Raw genomic sequence first — 17,894 nt, forward strand, 5'->3', positions numbered from 1 at the left:
GCTTCAGGCACAGCACTGCTGATATGCCCTGGGGCAGGGAGGTGGGGAGGCTCTGAAAGACAGGATCGGGAAGTACTGGTCATCTGAACACACCAACCTTCCTATACCACTGTGCAGTTCTACCTATGTCTACAAACTGCAGAAACTGAAACAGGGAGTGTTGTTTTCTTGTCTAAAACCAACAGTTTCAAAAATAGGACAGATGAGGCAACATGAACATGACCGTAGTCCTATGAGAACATCAGATAACTGTTCTCTGTTAGTCATATCACAAGAGAAAGTCATTTTGTAGGAGAAGGGAGCAATCGGTGCTCACGGCGCTGGAAAGCACACTGGCAGGTTCACTTAGTCGGCCTGCATTCACAGAATTCAACCCGGACAGACACTGACTAAGGCCTGTAAATGTTTAAATTGCTTAATACTGTTTAGTCTCCATACAAATCAGTCTTAAAATCTGAATAAATGAGGGAAAGCCTTGCAGAAAGTTGAAATTTCCTACAGAGTGTTGGTTCATGACACAAAGCAACCAAAAGGCGTCCAAGGTTCCAATGTCGTAGAACATCTTCCTGGAGAGCCTAGGATTTAGAAACCAGTGTTACTGAGAGGCCAGCACAGATTTGTGACCTCCCATCTTTTCATATTCACACTTCTTTACCAATTTCCCAGCCTGACTGTCTCTCCTCAACGCCCTCGATTTCAGTCTGTCCTTCTCCATCTTCTTGAGAGCCAAGTCAGTATTCATGGTAAGTAGAAACAGGCTCAAGAAATCTTAATGTGAAGGTATTTTTCTAAGATACTGGGATTTTTTTCCAAATAGCTGCTTCTGTATAGAAAAAGTATTCAACGTTAAAAGGCTATGAAGAAGTGTGTTTCTCTGAAAATATGTGAATCCTGGAACTCATACTGTCAGTGTCTGAATAGCTACTGTCCATGCTAAAAATGAAGTGTATAAAGGAGTTGTTTTACATATTTATAGTCTACATAAAAAGCAGGCAGTTGTTCACATAGTAAATAAAGCAACTGATCTGCCAGAAAACCCATAAGGCCACACTGTTCTTAATGGTTCTGTCAGCTTTATATGGATGTTGGTCACTGCTCCAGTGTAATCTGACTCACCAAATACAAGGTTGCCTGCCTCCTGACAAGAAATATTTTCAAAATATTCTGCTAGGAGAAATTACCCTAGGAAATGTGAAAAAGCACTACCACACTGACGTCCTTCCCTGAGACCACAGGTAGTGACCACAGTCACTCCCTATTCTCCCACAAATCACAGGAGGTCTACCAGAGTCAGAGTGAACCTGTGACTTTCCTACGTCATTTCAAACTGACAGCTGGAACAAGGAAGGGCTGCTGACAAAGGAATGCTGGCCAAGCCACAGGGCGAGCCACCGCTTGAGAACTGCTCCTGGCCGACAGAGGAACGTGGCAGCAGACAGGTCAGCGTCTGGGCACTTTTGTCTAAAGTGCTTGCTGAAGAGTGTCTATCTTCAATAATTTGTTCCTATTTGTTATATGATTGACCATTATCTATTCTTGTAGATCAGGAAAGAGTAAAGGAAAAATTAAAAAACTAGGTCAATCCCAGTATACCTTGTATAACAAAGCTATCTAAATTTTATTTGAAAACCAATTCTTTTTTGTTGTTACTGTTACTGGGGATTGAACCCAGGGGTACTCTATCACTAAGCTATGTACCCAGCCCCTTTTATTTTTAGCTTTTTTGGTACCAGAGATCGAACCCAGGGGCACTTTAAGCACTGAGTTACATCTCCAATCCTTCTTATTTTTATTTTGAAGGATGGTCTCATTCAGTTGCTTAGGGCCTCACTATGTTGCTGAGAGTGGCCTCTAACTTGCAATCCTCTTGCCTCAGCCTCCCAAATAGCTGGAATTACAGGCATGTATCACCACATCTGACCCAATTCTTATTTCTAATTTGCTAAGAGAGTGCACATTGAATTTAGTGTTACATCTGACATACACTATGCATTCATCCATTTATCATGGAGAGGGGGCTTAAATGTCAATGCATGTATGGAATGGAAGCCAGGACTAATATTAAATGCAGAGTCAAAACAGGAATACCTCATAACCCAGAGTCAGGAGCACAGCAAGACAGCTCTTCAAAAACACTGAGAGTTACTTAATGACATTTTCCAAAAAGTTAAAGTATACTCTGACAAAACTCAGGTCCTCAGACACCCTTCTGCCACTGCTAACAGAAAGAAAAGTCAAACGAGCAGATTACTGATGATCTTGATATAAATTGAGGTTTGGGCATGAGTTACATCAATCTCACAAATTAAAATGAGTCCAAGAGGAGGAAGCCTGTGTTCTTTCTCATCTTCTTCATTTAAACGTGTCAGACAATCTGGTTGGTTTTTATCTTATTTCAAATCACAAACTGCTATCAAACACATGCTTGTGTTTTGACTGGAATGGCCTGGGAGGACTTCGGCTAGAGTTCATGCACATCTGCCTCTCTGGAATCAATTTAGACCTGTTCTAACCTGCGCACGCACACACACACATAGAACACTGAGGCTGTGAAGGCAGTTACACAAGTGGCAGGAATGTCCAACATCTGTGTGGCTTCAGAAGTCACATCAGGCTACAATTTTACTCTAAAGGTTTTGTTCTTAAGAAGTAGGTTCATATTTTTCCTGAGGGATTACTGTCACCCTCTCAGATAGCAAATATCTCAAGAGTTTGAGAATAAAGTCAGGAATTGGCCACTCTAAGCCTATTGTTTCCAGTCTTTTTAATCCTTCCTTTGTACACAAAGAAACAGTAGGTAATGTGACTCAAGGACTTTACACTTTTACACTAGGACTTTTTTTCTGATTATAACCATTTATCTTTTCTGGGTGTTTAATATCAAGATCCCAGTATATCTATCCCCATAATGGCTGTTTGCCACACTTGTTATTAACTGTGATGTCAATATGGAAATTTTTAAAAAGCCTACAATTTTGGTATTACATTCATAATCCAGAGATAATAGCACGGTTTACTCTATCATTTGCTGTTTTCCATGTAAGATACTGAATGACAGGAAACCTCAGGAGGAAAATTACATAATGTTGTATGTCTCCTGATAAAATTCCCGAGTTTCTTCACTTCTTCTTGGAAAGTCTATTAATGTATCCATAATTAGATCATAAGATCATGGTGATAAAAAAAATAGGTACTTGGTGTTTATCCTGGTTCCTGACACAGAGCTCCCAAGTCCCTTGGAATTTTGGGGTGACAGAAGCTCCTCTTGTTCTAATCAGGAGACTCTGGGTGGGTCTGTGGACAGTCTCAGGAGGGGGCTGCGCACTAGAACCAGCAAGGCAGGACCAGAGGTTAGGATGTCCAGCTCTTCCCTACCCTCCAGTGGTCAGCGCTGCACTGCAAACTGAAACCTGCATGGGAACACCGAGTGGGTGAACACACGGGTGACGGGGTGCGGTGTGCCCAGAGGGGGCTAGGAAGTTCCGCACCCCACCCCAACACCTGTCCCCATGGGTCTCTTCCACCTGGTGTTCCTGCCTCGCCTTCTTTGTGATAAACTGGGGAGGGTAATAAAGTGCTTCCCTCAGTTCCAGAAATTACCAAACTTGAGGGGGTTTGTGGAACTCTGAATTTGAGGTTGGCTAGGAAGAAGTGTGGGTAGCCTGGGCAGCCCATTTGCAGCTGGCTTTGGAAGTGGGGGCAGTCCTGGGGGCCAAGCCCTTCACCTGTGGATCTGACGTAACCCTGGGTGGTGTCAGCCATACCAGCCAGTGTCCACAGAGTAAGTGGAATTGTTTTGGGGTGAAAAAAAACCAAAAAAACCCTGCACCTGTGGTGTTAGAGGTGTTCTGAGCTCAGAATCATCCCCAAGGATTTAAAAAATATAATTATAGGGGCTGGGGATGTGGCTCAAGCGGTAGCGCGCTCGCCTGGCAGGCGTGTGGCCAGGGTTCGATCCTCAGCACCACATACAAACAAAGATGTTGTGTCCGCCGAAAACTAAAAAAAAAATAATTCTCTCTCTAAAATATATATATATATATATATATATATATATATATATATATAAATATAAAAATTATAGAAGTTGTAAAAGCATAGAAAGGCCTTTATGCCGTCCACCCAGTTTCCTCCAGGGCTTATCTTACACGACCACACTAACACCATAAAACCAGAGGACGGACATTGGCGCCTGCCCTCCACCACATGGCCCTGTGTCATGGCCATCACAGTCGAGACGCAGACCTGCCCCACTGCCCCTCTAGAGCACACTGCCACTTACTGCCCCCACCAACCCACCCTAGCAACCACTTCGAGCTCCCTCTCTACAACGCTGGCATTTTAAGAATAGTGTGTAAGTGGCCCACACTGCATGACCCTTGGAGACTGACTTCTTTGCCCACCCAAAGCCTCGGAGATCTGTCAGTTTGCCCCGTTGCTGCCCCCTTTAAATGCCAAGTGGTATTTTGCGGTGTAGTTGTAACACTTTGTTTGACCATTTGCCTACTGAAGGGCATCCTGATGGTTTCGTTTTTGACTATTACACATACACAACGCCTACTTATGTAAAGGTTTTTGTGCATATGTATATTTCACTTCTCCAAAAAAATGTCCAGGAGTGTGACTGCTGAATCACATACTGAGGTGTGTTCCATAAAACTACTTTCCAGAGTGTCTATACCATTTTGTGTCCTCTCCAGCAGTATTATGATAGATGGTTTATTGTCACTATCTTATTATATTTTAGCTGTTCTAGTAGGTATGAAGTGAGAATTCATTTTAAAAAATTCTAAAATATACATTAGACATTTTAAGTGTATAACTGAGTGGTATTAAACATATTCTCTGTTGTGCAACTGTTACCGTGATCCATCTGCAGAACTCCCCCCCCAATAAATAAATAAATAGTCCTTTTTACTGTAGTTCATTTATTTTAATCAGATATTTCCCAAAACAATGGAACCAAGTAACTTACTTCAGAGGCCCAGAAGTAAATGAGGAACCTAATTCAGAGCTCACAGACCTTTCTCAAGAGGAATTTGTCAAACTCTTAAGTTACCTCTGAATAGCAAAAATAGAGCTTTAGGCACACTTCTTGTACTGAGACACCACAATCAGACTCCGCAATGGGCTGGGGACTCAGGAGCCCGTGCAGATTCGTAACTAGACAGACACAGGTGGCAGAACCTCACTGGGCTGAGGCAGCCTGCTCACACTCTGCCTTTCAGAGGACAGCCCAGCCTCTCAGAGTTGCAGAACATCCTTCAGAGCAAGAGGGCAACTGTTCGCACTCACTTCTCTGAGACTGCTGACTTCTCCACAATGCAAGTATTCCCGCCACAGCCAATTTCAAGCTGTCAAACAATCTCACTGAATGCAGAATTGGGAAGAAACGCACAAAATCATGTGAAGGTGGTGTTAGTCATTAGGGAAATGGATATCAGAACCACCATGAGATGCCACTTCACTAGAATAGATACATTAAAAAAAAAAAGTTGGCAGGGATGTGGAGGAAACAGCACCTGTATATGTTGCTGGTAAGAATGTAAAATGGTGCAGATGTTGTGGGGAACAGTTTGGCGTTCCTCAAAGTGTAAACCCTGGTGTACACCTGAGAATTGGAAAGAGCTGTGCAAACAAAAATGTGGACACGGATTTTTATAGCAGCACCATTCAAATAGCCAAAAGATGGAAGCAGCCCAAATAGCCACCCATGAATGAATGGACAAACTGGTATATCCAGAAAATGGGATATTATTCAGTCTTCAAAAGAAATTAATTACTAATTCATGTTTTTGTGATAAGCTTAAAAAATATGCTAACTGAAATAAGCCAGAAACAAAAGTCACATATTACATGAAATATCCGGAATAGGGAACATCCCAAGAGGCAGAAAGTAGGTGAGTGGCAGGTACTCAACATCTGAAAACAGTCACGTGCCCCACCCTAGTCCTGCTCCTGCAAGCTGCCCTTCTTGGCTTCAGCACAGGCAGTCTTCCTGCACTTTCTGCCACTCCTTTCCTCCTTCCTGGCCTCCCACCGCTGTTCCAGGGAGGGTGGGCACCCCTTCCTTCCTCTGGCCATCTGGTATTACTCCACCTCTGTCTTGCCAAACCCCCTTTCTAAAACTTTGCTTCACACACAAAACCACTCACTCCCTTATTTCTCCTAGTATAAAATCACAACTGAAGTTATTAAGAAAAGCAACACTTCATATTACCTACTGGATATATTCTAAGATCTTCATATATATGGAAAAACATACTTAGAAATTGTATTGTCATTTTTGTATCAGATTATAAATCAATTTTTTGGTTTTAAAATCCTAGTACTTAGATACTTAGATATTTTATATAATCTCATGCTAGGCATTTAAGTATTTATAGTAGAATTGAAACAAATCAATAATCTGAATAGGCAGTTCACTTCTAATATGTCCATTAATGGGTACGCTATAATTGACAAAATGGGTGTACAAAGGCCTAGTAAAATGAGTAATTAATAATTCACTGTTTCAACAGCCTGCCTAGGTTTAACTGAGCATAAACCATATGCAAAAGCACTATGCTAGATGCTATAGTAGATATAATTATTAAAGATTAAACTAAAAGCTTTAATAAATATAGAAACAAAGTTTTATAAGAGAAGTGAGAGTATCACTCAGATTAATAATTTTAGCAGTTTGATAGTTGGTGTTCCAATGGGAGCTGCATAATTCCAATCCAGAGTGCAAGGTGCTCTCCGGCCTAAGACTCACAGCATGAAGCCAGCTGGGCTGGGCGGGTTCTTTTCTCACACCAATGATTTACTTCCCACAGATCTATGTTTCTCTGGGAAACCTAAATCACATCAAGTCCTCAGATGTAAACAGAAGGAAGCAACTCCACATTTAACACAGGCTAAAATTAAACTATATTGCACCTGACCCAGAAATAGGATGTGCGTTTTCAAATCCTATGTTAGTCACTGACCAATACTTACTCACACAAGGAAAGAAAATCAGACTAAACTGTAGGATACAAAGCATTCACATATAGTTTCAACTCTTATCCACTGCATCAGGGTGGAAGCTGGATGTGGGGAGGGAGGGATTACCATGTCCTGGGCAGTACTTGTTGGAAGGAAGCAGAAGACAGAAAAACTGGCCCAAAGCAAGGATGCAGGGTCCTTGGAAATATTTTAGGGATATACAGGCAAAAGGAGAAAGAAAGTGAAATTGTAAGGCATGCTTTTAAGTGTTAAAATAACAAAGCCTTTTGGTAGATAAATTCTTAGCAACAACACAAAATAAATAAACTGCAGTGAAACAGAAACAGAAACAGAAAAATTCCAAGGTTCAACTGCTCCACTCCAATCCAGCAGGGCAGGAAGGGGGCCAAGAAAACACTGTGGCCGGAAAAGTGACTCAGGCCCAGCACTGAGAGGGCTCAGGGACATCAGGCACAGGAGCCTCAGGTGGCTGCCCAGGGCAACGCCTGTCTATTCACCCGCATCCAGGGTTTCACCTCCCTCTTCCCATTCCAGCCTTACAATCAGACACCATCTTCCTGATGAGGAAGACAGGTCAACAGGTGTGCCTGACCCAGCCAAGGGCACAGTTAGGTTGGGGGAGCGCCCTCAGAGGGTCTGCCTGAATTGTGTGGCCTCTATAGTGTGCTTTCACAATTAGAAACTCAGCCAAAAGACACTGATGTTGGCCACAGGGGCAGCTGCATTCACAGAAGGACAAGACCATCCAGCAAGTCTCAGAAATCTCAAAGCAGCCATCACTTTATTGTGCTAAAACCACTACTTCAATTAAGAACATTCCTGTTAACAGATTTTAATATCCCACACAGAAGAGGAAAAGCAACCCAATCCTCACTGGAGTAGGAATGCCTTTCCCCTAAAGGTTATTTCCACAAGAAGAGATGTGGATAAACCTATGAAGACTTTTAACATTTTACCATTCAAAAACAAACACTGTCTTCTACAATTAAGACTTTTCTTAAAAATTATCATTCTACTCTAATGATTCAAAATAGTTCATGTAGCCTCTAGATACAGATCTACCAAATAGCTCAATATGAATCTGTAGCTTAAAAACATCAAATTAAATAATATCTCATATGCTATTTTTATCACTTCTTACCATGTATCTAACAATCTTTTTCTTCTTGGTACCAGGGATTGAACCCAGGTGCACTTAACCACTGAGCCACACCCCCAGTCCTTTTTGTGTTTTATTTAGAGACAGGGTCTAGCTAAGTTGCTGAGGCTGGCTTTGAACTTATGATACTCCTGCCTCAGCCTCCTTAGCCACTGGGATTACAGGCGTGAGCCACTGTGCCTGGTCATCTAATCTTTTTTCAATTGTGTCCATCAGACGTCATTTAAATGAAGGATGATATTTCCGTAAAATAAATAATTGCAATAATCACAGTCATTTCTGAATAATGAGATAATGTTCAATGAAGAAAGGAAGACACTAACATACATATACATACACTGTACAGACATGTCAAAGATTAAGGAAATCTACCAACTTGTTACTACTAGTTATCACTAGCCAGGATTCCAGGCATTTTTCTCACATCAGAAAATCATGTTTCTAAAACCTTTCTAGACACAACATAACGTAATACATATATCACAGTGTGTTCATTAAAAGTAAAGGATCCTCACTATATGATTAAGCAAATTAAAAAAACAAACAAACAAAAAAAACCTTCAAGTTCAATTTCCATGACAACTTTACAAATAAAAAGGAAGCATCCTGAACACCACCGTGTTAGTTTTTACTCTGGCCACTGGAGTCCTTACTAAAGCTCTTGTGTAGTCACCAGGTGCTGGGCAGGACACAGAAGACAGAGAAGCTGCACTGGTACTTTCACCAGATCATTCTGCTGTGATCCGCTAAAGAGATACCTCACTGAACCCCAGATCCAGTAGAAATGACCATAAACTGCCCATCAGAAAAATAAGTAAAGGTGGCATGGCACAGAATCAGACCTGAGGGGCTGAGAATGTAGCTCAGCAACACCCTGGGTTTGATCCCCAGCACCGCACAAACAAAAGAAGAAAAAGAAAAGACCATGACCCATATGCACAATTAGATCACCAAACAAATTTTAATTCTCAAGAAACCATTTGTTTTAAAATAGACTGATTTAAAGAGCTGAGCTATTACCTTAGTAAATGCACAAAATGCCCTAAGCGCTTGCTTTTGGAATGATACAGGGATGTGTGTGGCCCTTGTGCAAGGATGACATGCAAATTTGTGAAGTGTTCCATATTTTTCAGCACACTATATCAATACATGCATACCCATGCTTACAGCAGCATGATTCACAAAAGCCAAACCATGGAACCAGCTTGAGAGTCTGTCAAAGGATGAATGGACAAAGAAAAGGTGGTGTATACACACAATGGAGTTTTCCTGAGCCATAAAGAAAAATGAAATTATGTCATCTGCAGGAAAATGGATAGACCTTGAAAACATTATGTTAAGCAAAATAAGCCAAACTCAGAAGGTCAAGTGTGTTTTGTCTCCTATGTGGAAGCTAGAGAGGAAAAAGGCAAAGAAAGGTGTGGGGGAATCTCATGAAAATTCAAAGAAATATCAGTAGAATAGTACAAATGACCTGGGGAGGGAAAAGGAGAGGGAAAGGGGAAATAATGGGGAAGGATAATTGGCCAAGTTTTTTGTTATATCACGTGCATGAATACTTAATAATAAAATTCCACCATTGTGTATAATTAAAATGCACCAATAAAGAAAATGTTTAAGAAATTTAAAAGTGTCCCAAATAGCACATTTTTAAAAAAATGAACAAACTACTTCACCAACCGAGAGACCTAATAAAGGTTCCTTATGATTTTTCCACCATATTTAGGTATGAGTCCAGAAAATATTAATGTTCTAAACCAGATTTTACTAAACAAATGATTTCCAGTATAATCAATCAGTACAAACTGAAAAATTCCCAATATCTCCATTCATTTATAATTTTCTACCAACAACCATCATGAGTAAGTTTGGTATGGGTATTTTTGACATACTTTCCCTAGATTAAAGAAAAATGACTTATGTATTACTTAAAAAAAAAAAAAAAAAAGCTGGGGACAATGATGTACACCTGTAATCCCAGCAGCTCAGGAGCCTGAGGTAGGAGGCAAGTTCAAAGCCAGGTTCAGCAATTCAGTAAGGCCCTAAGCAACTTGGTGAGACAGTCTCAAAATAAAAAACAAAAATGGGCAAGGGATGTGGCTTTGAGGTTAAGCACCCCTGGGTTCAATCCCTGGTATTAAAAAAAAAAAAAAGGAAAAGGAAAAAGCAGGGAGTAGAACAGAGATAATATCAAAGGATACAAAATTTCAGTTAGTAGGACTACTGCTCAAGAGTTCTATTGTGCAACATAAAAACTATGATTGACAACAATGTTATATATTCTTGATAATGGCTAAGTGATCTTAAAAGCGCTCTCAAAAAAATAAGTATGTGAGGAAATGCATGGTAATCAATTTAGTCATTTGAAAAGTATACATACTTTTAAAAAATATACAAGAATACGGGCTGGGGTTGAGGGTCAGCGGTAGAGTGCTCGCCTAGCACGTGCAGGGCCCTGGGTTCGATCCTCAGCACCACATAAAAATAAATGAATGGAATAAAGGTATTGTGTCCAACTACAACTAAAAAAAAAAACAAATATAAAAAAATCGTTTTAAAAAAAGTACAAGAATATGTATAATTTTGTTAATAAAAGTAAAAATAATTTTAAAAAAAGGACCCAAATTACCAATGCACAGTATTGACTTTAAAATTGGGGCTAGGGCTGGGGATATAGCTCAGTTGGTAAAGTGCTTGCCTTGCAGGTACAAGGCTCTGGAATCCCCAGCACCACAAAAAATTAAAATAAATAAAATAAAATTGGGGTTATATACATATTTGTTTGTTGCCACCTAATTAACTTTCTAAAATTTACGGCCTTGTCTTCCTCATACTTGTGTCACTAGCGCTGAGCACAATGCCTGGGGCACAGCACAGGATCCCAGAAGACTGCCTCAGCGAATGAGTGCATCTGCAGACACTCGTCTTTAAGTTCTCACAGAATGCTGGCCCAATGACTGAACCCACAGACACTCATTTTCAATCCATACACATTCCTTAGAATGTGATCTATTCAAGTAAAACTTCACCGAAATAAGTAGTTTGCTTTAAAAAGTTGTAGTACTTTTAAAATAGCTAAGAAAAGTAAATGAAGAAATATCAATGATGGGAAAAGACATGAGAAAACATCTGTAAATAAAACAAGTTTAATGGAAATACTATCCATGCAGTAGATGATCATGGGCACAGTAACCGTTTCCGTAAGAACTATGCCCCACCCAGCTCTAAAGAACACCAGGTGACTCAGTGTTGAAGGCACAATAAGATCACCGAGTGTTCACTGAGGGCTATCTACTGAAGGAGGAGGGTAAGGTACTTTCAGGACCAAGACGCACAGGAAGGACACAATCCTGCAGAAATCCTCTGCTATGGTGGCTAAAGCAAGAGGAGAACCACATGGCACTACCAGTAGTTTTCCTTTTCTGATCTGACAAATGCTTAGATTTAAATACATTACTCTTTCCCTCTCCTGCCATGTCCAAACATTGTGTCTAAGCAAATTGGGAGTGGTTATACTTAGGTACTAGTCTCTGCTAACTGGGAGCCCAAGTCTGACCAGTGGGAGCACTTCTCTCCTCTTCCTAAGAGCCTGAGTGGGGTCCAGCGAGAGCACCTCTACCCTATTTCTAAGAGCCTGGGTGGGGTCCAGTGGGAGCACTTTCCTCCTTCTCCCAGAGAGCCCGAGTAGGTCACAGTGGGAGTATCACTGGGCCAGCTGCAGCTCAGTTCCACCGCTACTGTGAAGGAGTTATTACTTCCACAGAGTTCCCTTCTGAGAAGATCCAGAAATCCACCTTTGAACTGCCCTCCTGCACACTGCTGCTTTACTGGGCTCTGGAACTTCTGACCCATGGAACATGGCATGATTATTTTGCTGTTCCCTATGAATTCCATACACATATATTTATGCGCCACTTACCATTAAACCCTCCCCATCCTTTCTTTGAGCCCCATGACTCTGGGGCAATCACCACAGGCCTTCTGAGTTTACCCCATCTACCCTGAAAAGAGTATGGAGTAAACAGGATAACCTCTTATGCTTTGTGAAAACAGTACTCTGAATAGCTAAGCTATAGAATCAACCTAGGTGCCCTTCAATAGATGAAGGGATAAAGAAAATGTGGTACATATATGCATGGAATATTACTCAGCCATAAGGAAGAATGAAATTATGGAGACTATCATGCCAAGAGAAATAAATTAATCCCCCAAAGCCAACATTGTCTAAAATGTAAATATCCCTAACTTTAAACTTGAGGTAAAATTGTATAAGTAAAAAGCACTTTGCACCAATTGCCTTTTCACTCTTTCCCTCACTTATTTTGGCAGGGCTGGGGATCAAACTCAGAGCCTTATGCACACTGGGCAAGCACTCTACCCCTTAATTACATTCCCAGCCCCACTCTTAGTTTTAAAAGAAATTCAATGTTTCTATTTCTTAACAGTGCTATCGAGATATAATTTACATATTATTCAAGTCACTCATTTTAACTATACAACTCAGTGGTTCTTAGTATATTCACAATATCTATTTCAAGAATAAATGCTGTGACCAATGCAGAAATCATGAAAATTCACAGAAAATGCCACAGATTCATTAGGCCAAATGATGACACTGAATTACGAGGTCATTTTCCATAACTCTTTCTTCATAGGACTTATAAATTATATAACTGTATGTATATCTTAATGCAAGTTTATATAAATTATATTTGATCTGTTTTCCCATCTTCAAATTTATAATGAGAATAATATTAATCTGAACTAGAAATATTACTAAAACCACAGCATAACCAGAGCATACAGGCCAGTGGACACATATATCTTAAATTAAATTAAAAAAAAATTTTTTTAAGATGTTGATGGACCTTTATTTTATTCATTTATTTACATGAAGTGCTGAGAATCGAACCCAGTGTCTCAAACAAGCTGGCAAGCACTCTACCACTGAGCCACAACCCTAGACCTAAATATATTTTAAATTTAAACAAAAACCAGGTATTTACTGCTTTAATATGTTCTAACTCAAACATTTAGGTACATACACAAAGCAATGAAACTGTCAGGGTCCTTTCCTCCTTGCATCAAGGCCACAAAATGGGTGTGAACAAGAAACTCAGCAGCATCTACACCCTATTCGCAGTTCCTCTGGGATGTAAGGGCAAAAATAGGGCTCCATTTAAAAAAAAAAAAAAAAAAGTTCTGACTCCTCAATAAGCTATGCCAATTATTTTGTTATAAGTCTTCATAAAAATTTATGGAAGTATTAAGTAAATGATTAAAACTGACAAAAAAGCAAATGTTTGCCCTTTCCTTACACGGGACCACAGTGCATTCTTTTTCATTTTGTTCTTAGACTATACATATTAAATTTTGACCAGAGTTAAATTTTCGAGAACTTCCCAGAAGAACAATGGGAAAAAAAGTTGTCCCCAAAGAAAGTTTGTACATAACGGCACAGAAGAACATATCCAAGGAAGTTAACTCTGCTTTAATTCTATAATCCAAGTATTCAAGTAATAAAAGAGCAGTTGTTCGAACAGTTAAGTAATACTGCATGTGACAGATTTGGGCTTCCATATACTTGCAACTATATCACCATTAAGATGTTGATGGACCTTTATTTTATTCATTTATTTACATGAAGTGCAAGAAAGTCACACCTATCCTACTAAGTTCTAATAACTAAATAAAAACGGCTGGGGCTGGGGCTGGGGCTCAGTGGCAGTGTGTTTGCCTAGCACATGTAAGGCACTGGGTTCGATCCTCAGCACCACATAAAAGATAAAAACATAAAGGTACTGAGTCCATTTATAACTAAAAATATTTTTAAGAAATAGCAATGGAAAATTGTCCTTATTTTTATTTATCTCTATAAAAACTCAAGAATATTCTTTGCCCAGAGTCTAATTTTCTGGGGCTTCATTACACAGGGTAGACACTTAAACAACAAAAAGCTCCATTTTCAATCCATCAAGCCTGCCAGGCCTTTTCCCTACTTTTAGAAAAAGAATAGAAGAATGAACAATAACTGTCTATATAAAAGCTGTAGGACCAAATCTTTACAGCAATATCACATTAAGTGTGAGCCATTTTTCATGCCCTAATAGTCTCAACTCAGGAACAGTTGTATATTTTTAAAAAGTATTAATATTCTTTAAGGATGTCATTGCAATATCCAGCCAAAATTTTTACTTTGCTAAATAAAAAGAAGACTGTCAGTGATGTACCTAAGGATGAAAATAGGAAGTCAGTTCCATATTAGTTCATGTTTTCCATGCTTCCACTTCACTATGAATCAGTCATCAATGACCTTAGAAAACACATTCCATCTTTGGGGTGTACAAATAAATCTGATTCAATGCAAAATACCAGTCCAAAGTTCAGAAAGCCTAAGAACCCAGAGTAAAAATCAAAGTCATAACTTTTCTTAGGCTTCTATCATTGAATTGCTCCTTGATCCCTGTGGCAGAACTTCAGGCATGCTTCCAGGTCATGCAACCCCCTGATATCTCCATCCAAAAACCTCTCAAAAGCCCTGGATATGATCACTGTCAAGTTTCATGAGAATCCTTAAAAGCAATCTAGGGGGGGCGGGGGCTGTAGTTCAGTGACAGAGTTTTGCCTAGCATGTGTGTGAGGCACTGGGTTCGATCCTTAGCACTGTATAAAAATAAAAACAAACACAAATAAAGCATTCTTTTATTTTGATTTGTATATTGTCAATATACAACTACAAAAAAAAAGCAATCGAGGCAAGTGTAAATATGTACATGTGTAATAGGAACTCAAATACAAATTTGGAATAAACAAGTGAAAAATTCTGGAGAAAATATAAATTCTTTGAGGAGAACACTATGGTTCATCAGTTTAAGTCACACAGATGAAAAACCCAAGAAAAGAATCTTTAGGTAATCACGTTTTTCATTTCACAAAAATTAGTTTTTTTCAATGTGGTAGCAATTTACTTAATTTACTAAGTGAAAACAGCCTGTTTCACAAAGCTTTTTTTTTTTAATGATATATTAGTCAATTAATCGCTTGCTCAATAATTACCAGGCATTTCTGAATGTTATCACCATCCTTTTCCTGTTAATTTCAGCATTACTTATGATGATGATTTGGTAACTTTTCTACTACTTTGTTTTTAACTACTTTTCTTACAGGATGTAACTCAGATACAGCAGATACAAAGTGCTGGCTTCAGTGGATGTAGCTCTGCCAGCGGTACACTGGCAGCAGCAGTGAAAATCTGGAAAATCTGCGAGCCAGCTGCCTAGCATGCTTGAGGCCCTGGATATTTTGATCTTGAGTACCACCAGAGGGGTGGGGGGGAAGCCAATGACACAAGACACAAGATGTCACTTTAAAGTCCTTTTGCATTTCTGAAGTGTACCCGTTCTTGGTTTTTCTCAGGTTGGTTACTCTAACTTCCTGTTTTCTACAGGTCTCTAATGTTTTCCTGCTACTAGCTAAAACCTGTACCACAGTAGTTATTTTGATTTTTCCAAAATACATATCTCATAAATCTACAATGTACTGTCTAGATTTTAAGTTCCCAAAATCTCTATTATATTCTTATTCCAATTGCTATCTTTTTTTTTTTTTTTCTGTGTGGTGCTGGGGTTTGAACCTAGGGCCTTGTGCATGGAGGCAAGCAGTCTGCCAACTGAGCTATATCCCCAGCCCTTTATTCCAATTGCTATCTGTCATCATGAAATGTTATCCGTGGTGTCCCTCTTGGTCTTGGACACTCCTGCCTTCTGGTTTTCGTCTGTCGGTCATTCGTGTCTGAAGCTGCATGCCTTACCATCGCAAGTGTCAACTAGCTGGAAAACAAAGCCCCCTCCCAGCCCTTCCTTCACCAAGAGAAAACGACCCTTCCGAAACTCACTGCTGGCTACGGTCTCACTATGCCAACTCATGGCTAAGAAAGAAGGAGGAGAAAAAGAGGATGCCAACTCGATTAAATGCAATACTCCATATTATGTACAAAATTGCTTGAGGTAAATAACTGTAAATCTCGTTATTTAATTCTTCCAAAATTTCCTGCCACTCATTCATTCCCACTGGATTCTGGATGATCCTATACAAAAGTGCTCCGTTTCACAACAGGGTACTGGCAGAAAGAAAAAAAGCAAGCGTTTCAATCTTTCTGACATCAGCAACCTTTCGGGGGACACTTACTGCTCTTCAACTGTTTTAGAAACTACCCAAAACCACAGTCTTATGGATAGAAGAAAATTTTAAGTTCTCTTCCCACTGGCTGTCACATTTTTCAAATCCCAGGAAAGGAAACTCCGCGCCCGAGGAACGCGCGGCCTGCGGGCCAACGCGCCGCGCCTGCCACCTGCGCAGCCCGCGGCCGGGGACGCGGTGGCTGCGAGGCCCTGCCATCGGACCCGGGCGCCCGACCCCGCCGGGTGGGTCACGGCGCGCGCGCGGAAGCGGGAGAAACCTGCCCCTGGCTCGCACAGGTGCGCGGGGCTGCGGACCCGGCTCGGCGGGACCCGGGCGGTCGGCACTCACCCAGGCCGGCAGGTCGCAGGCGCGCACCCCCAGGCGCACGACGCGCTCCTCGTCCTCCAGCAGCGCCAGCGCGCGGCACAGGCGGCTGGCCTTGAGGCCGCGGCTCCGGCGGCACCAGGCGAGCAGCCCGAGCGCCAGCAGCACCCAGCTGAAGCTCAGCCCCAGGTAGCCGAGCGCGTACACCGGCAGCAGCAGCGCGAAGCTGCGCGCCAGCTGCGCCAGCAGCCCAGGCACGTCCACGCTCAGCGCGCCTCCGGGGGGCTCCGGCGCCGGGCGGTCCCCGGACTGGCCGGCGCCGGCCTCCGGGGCCTGCTCCCCGGCGCCGCTCATCGCCAGCCGCGCTGCGCTGTCCTCTTGGACGAGGAGGGCGCGGCGCTCCCGCGGAAGCCGCGCCACTCGAGCCCGCGACTCTCTGAGGGGACCGCCCGCCCCGCCGGGGAAGGGGTCGGAAGCTCGACGTCACCACGCCGGTCCGGCCCCGCCCCCGCGCCAGCGCCCCTCCGAGGGGTCGGGCGGAGCCGCCGGAGGCTGGGCGGTGCGTGGCATCATCTCGCCAGGCCGGCCGCGCCCCGCCCCCTCTGAAGGATCGGCCGAACCGCCTGAGGACGGGCGGCGCTGACGTCATCGCGCCGAAGCGGTCCCGCCCCCGCGCCAGCGCCCCTCGGGGATCGGCCGAACCGCCTGAGGACGGGCGGCGCTGACGTCATCGCGCCGGGCGGGGCGGGCTCCGCGGAGGGGTGCGGCCGAGGCGGGGCGTGGGTGGGGTGGGGCCCGCGCGGGACGCCGGGGTCCTGGCTCTGGGCGGGCCGGGCAGCCCCGCAGCGCCCCGTCGGCCGTCGGTTGTCCGGGAGGGCCGCTGGCAGTTGTGCGGCAGTTCGGTGGAGGACGTTCCCCAGCAGCGCTCAGTCGTTGCCCGCGGAAGGGAGCCGGGCAGGCGCGGGGGGCAGGGGCGCCGCCGCGCGCGTGTGGTTGGGCCTCTCGGCGGGGGCGGTGGAACCCGCCGCCGAGGCCCCGCTCGGCCCGACCTGGCCAGGGCGGCGAGCCTGGAGCCGGAGGAAAGCGATTTTCCTTTCTTTGCTCTTCACGGTGCCAGATTACGGCATGTAAATGGCACACAGGTAAAAGGATGAGTCTCAGCCCCTTTTCCTGTGCTGCAGGTTAAGGCTCTTAAGGCCGCCTTTTATTCCCGATCGTTTTGGTTTTGGGTACTGCGGAT

At 42.7% G+C, this 17,894-nt stretch overlaps 1 protein-coding gene and 1 pseudogene across 4 annotated transcripts in view; one reads left to right on the plus strand and one right to left on the minus strand.

Moving 5' to 3' along the window:
- Positions 1 to 17,081, minus strand: part of Esyt2 (extended synaptotagmin 2) — a 77,087-nt gene extending 60,006 nt beyond the window's left edge. For 2 of the 4 annotated variants that reach the window (XM_046438744.2, XM_058577347.1), the window contains exon 1: positions 16,679 to 17,079. In XM_046438744.2, coding sequence (XP_046294700.1) covers positions 16,679 to 17,008 — 330 coding nt within the window. In that variant the 5' untranslated portion in view covers positions 17,009 to 17,079. Of the gene's footprint in view, positions 1 to 16,678 lie in introns of all 4 variants that reach the window. The other 2 variants (XM_058577553.1, XM_046437257.2) reach the window with 2 other exon arrangements.
- On the plus strand, positions 9,180 to 9,279 carry LOC124090339 (U6 spliceosomal RNA; annotated as a pseudogene).
- Positions 17,082 to 17,894: the final 813 nt, after the last annotated feature.

The sequence above is a fragment of the Marmota monax genome, unplaced genomic scaffold (assembly GCF_021218885.2).
Source record: "Marmota monax isolate L192 unplaced genomic scaffold, Marmota_monax_Labrador192_F-V1.1 WCK01_AAM20220418_F8-fsc00275, whole genome shotgun sequence".
Taxonomy (NCBI): Eukaryota; Metazoa; Chordata; class Mammalia; order Rodentia; family Sciuridae; genus Marmota; species Marmota monax.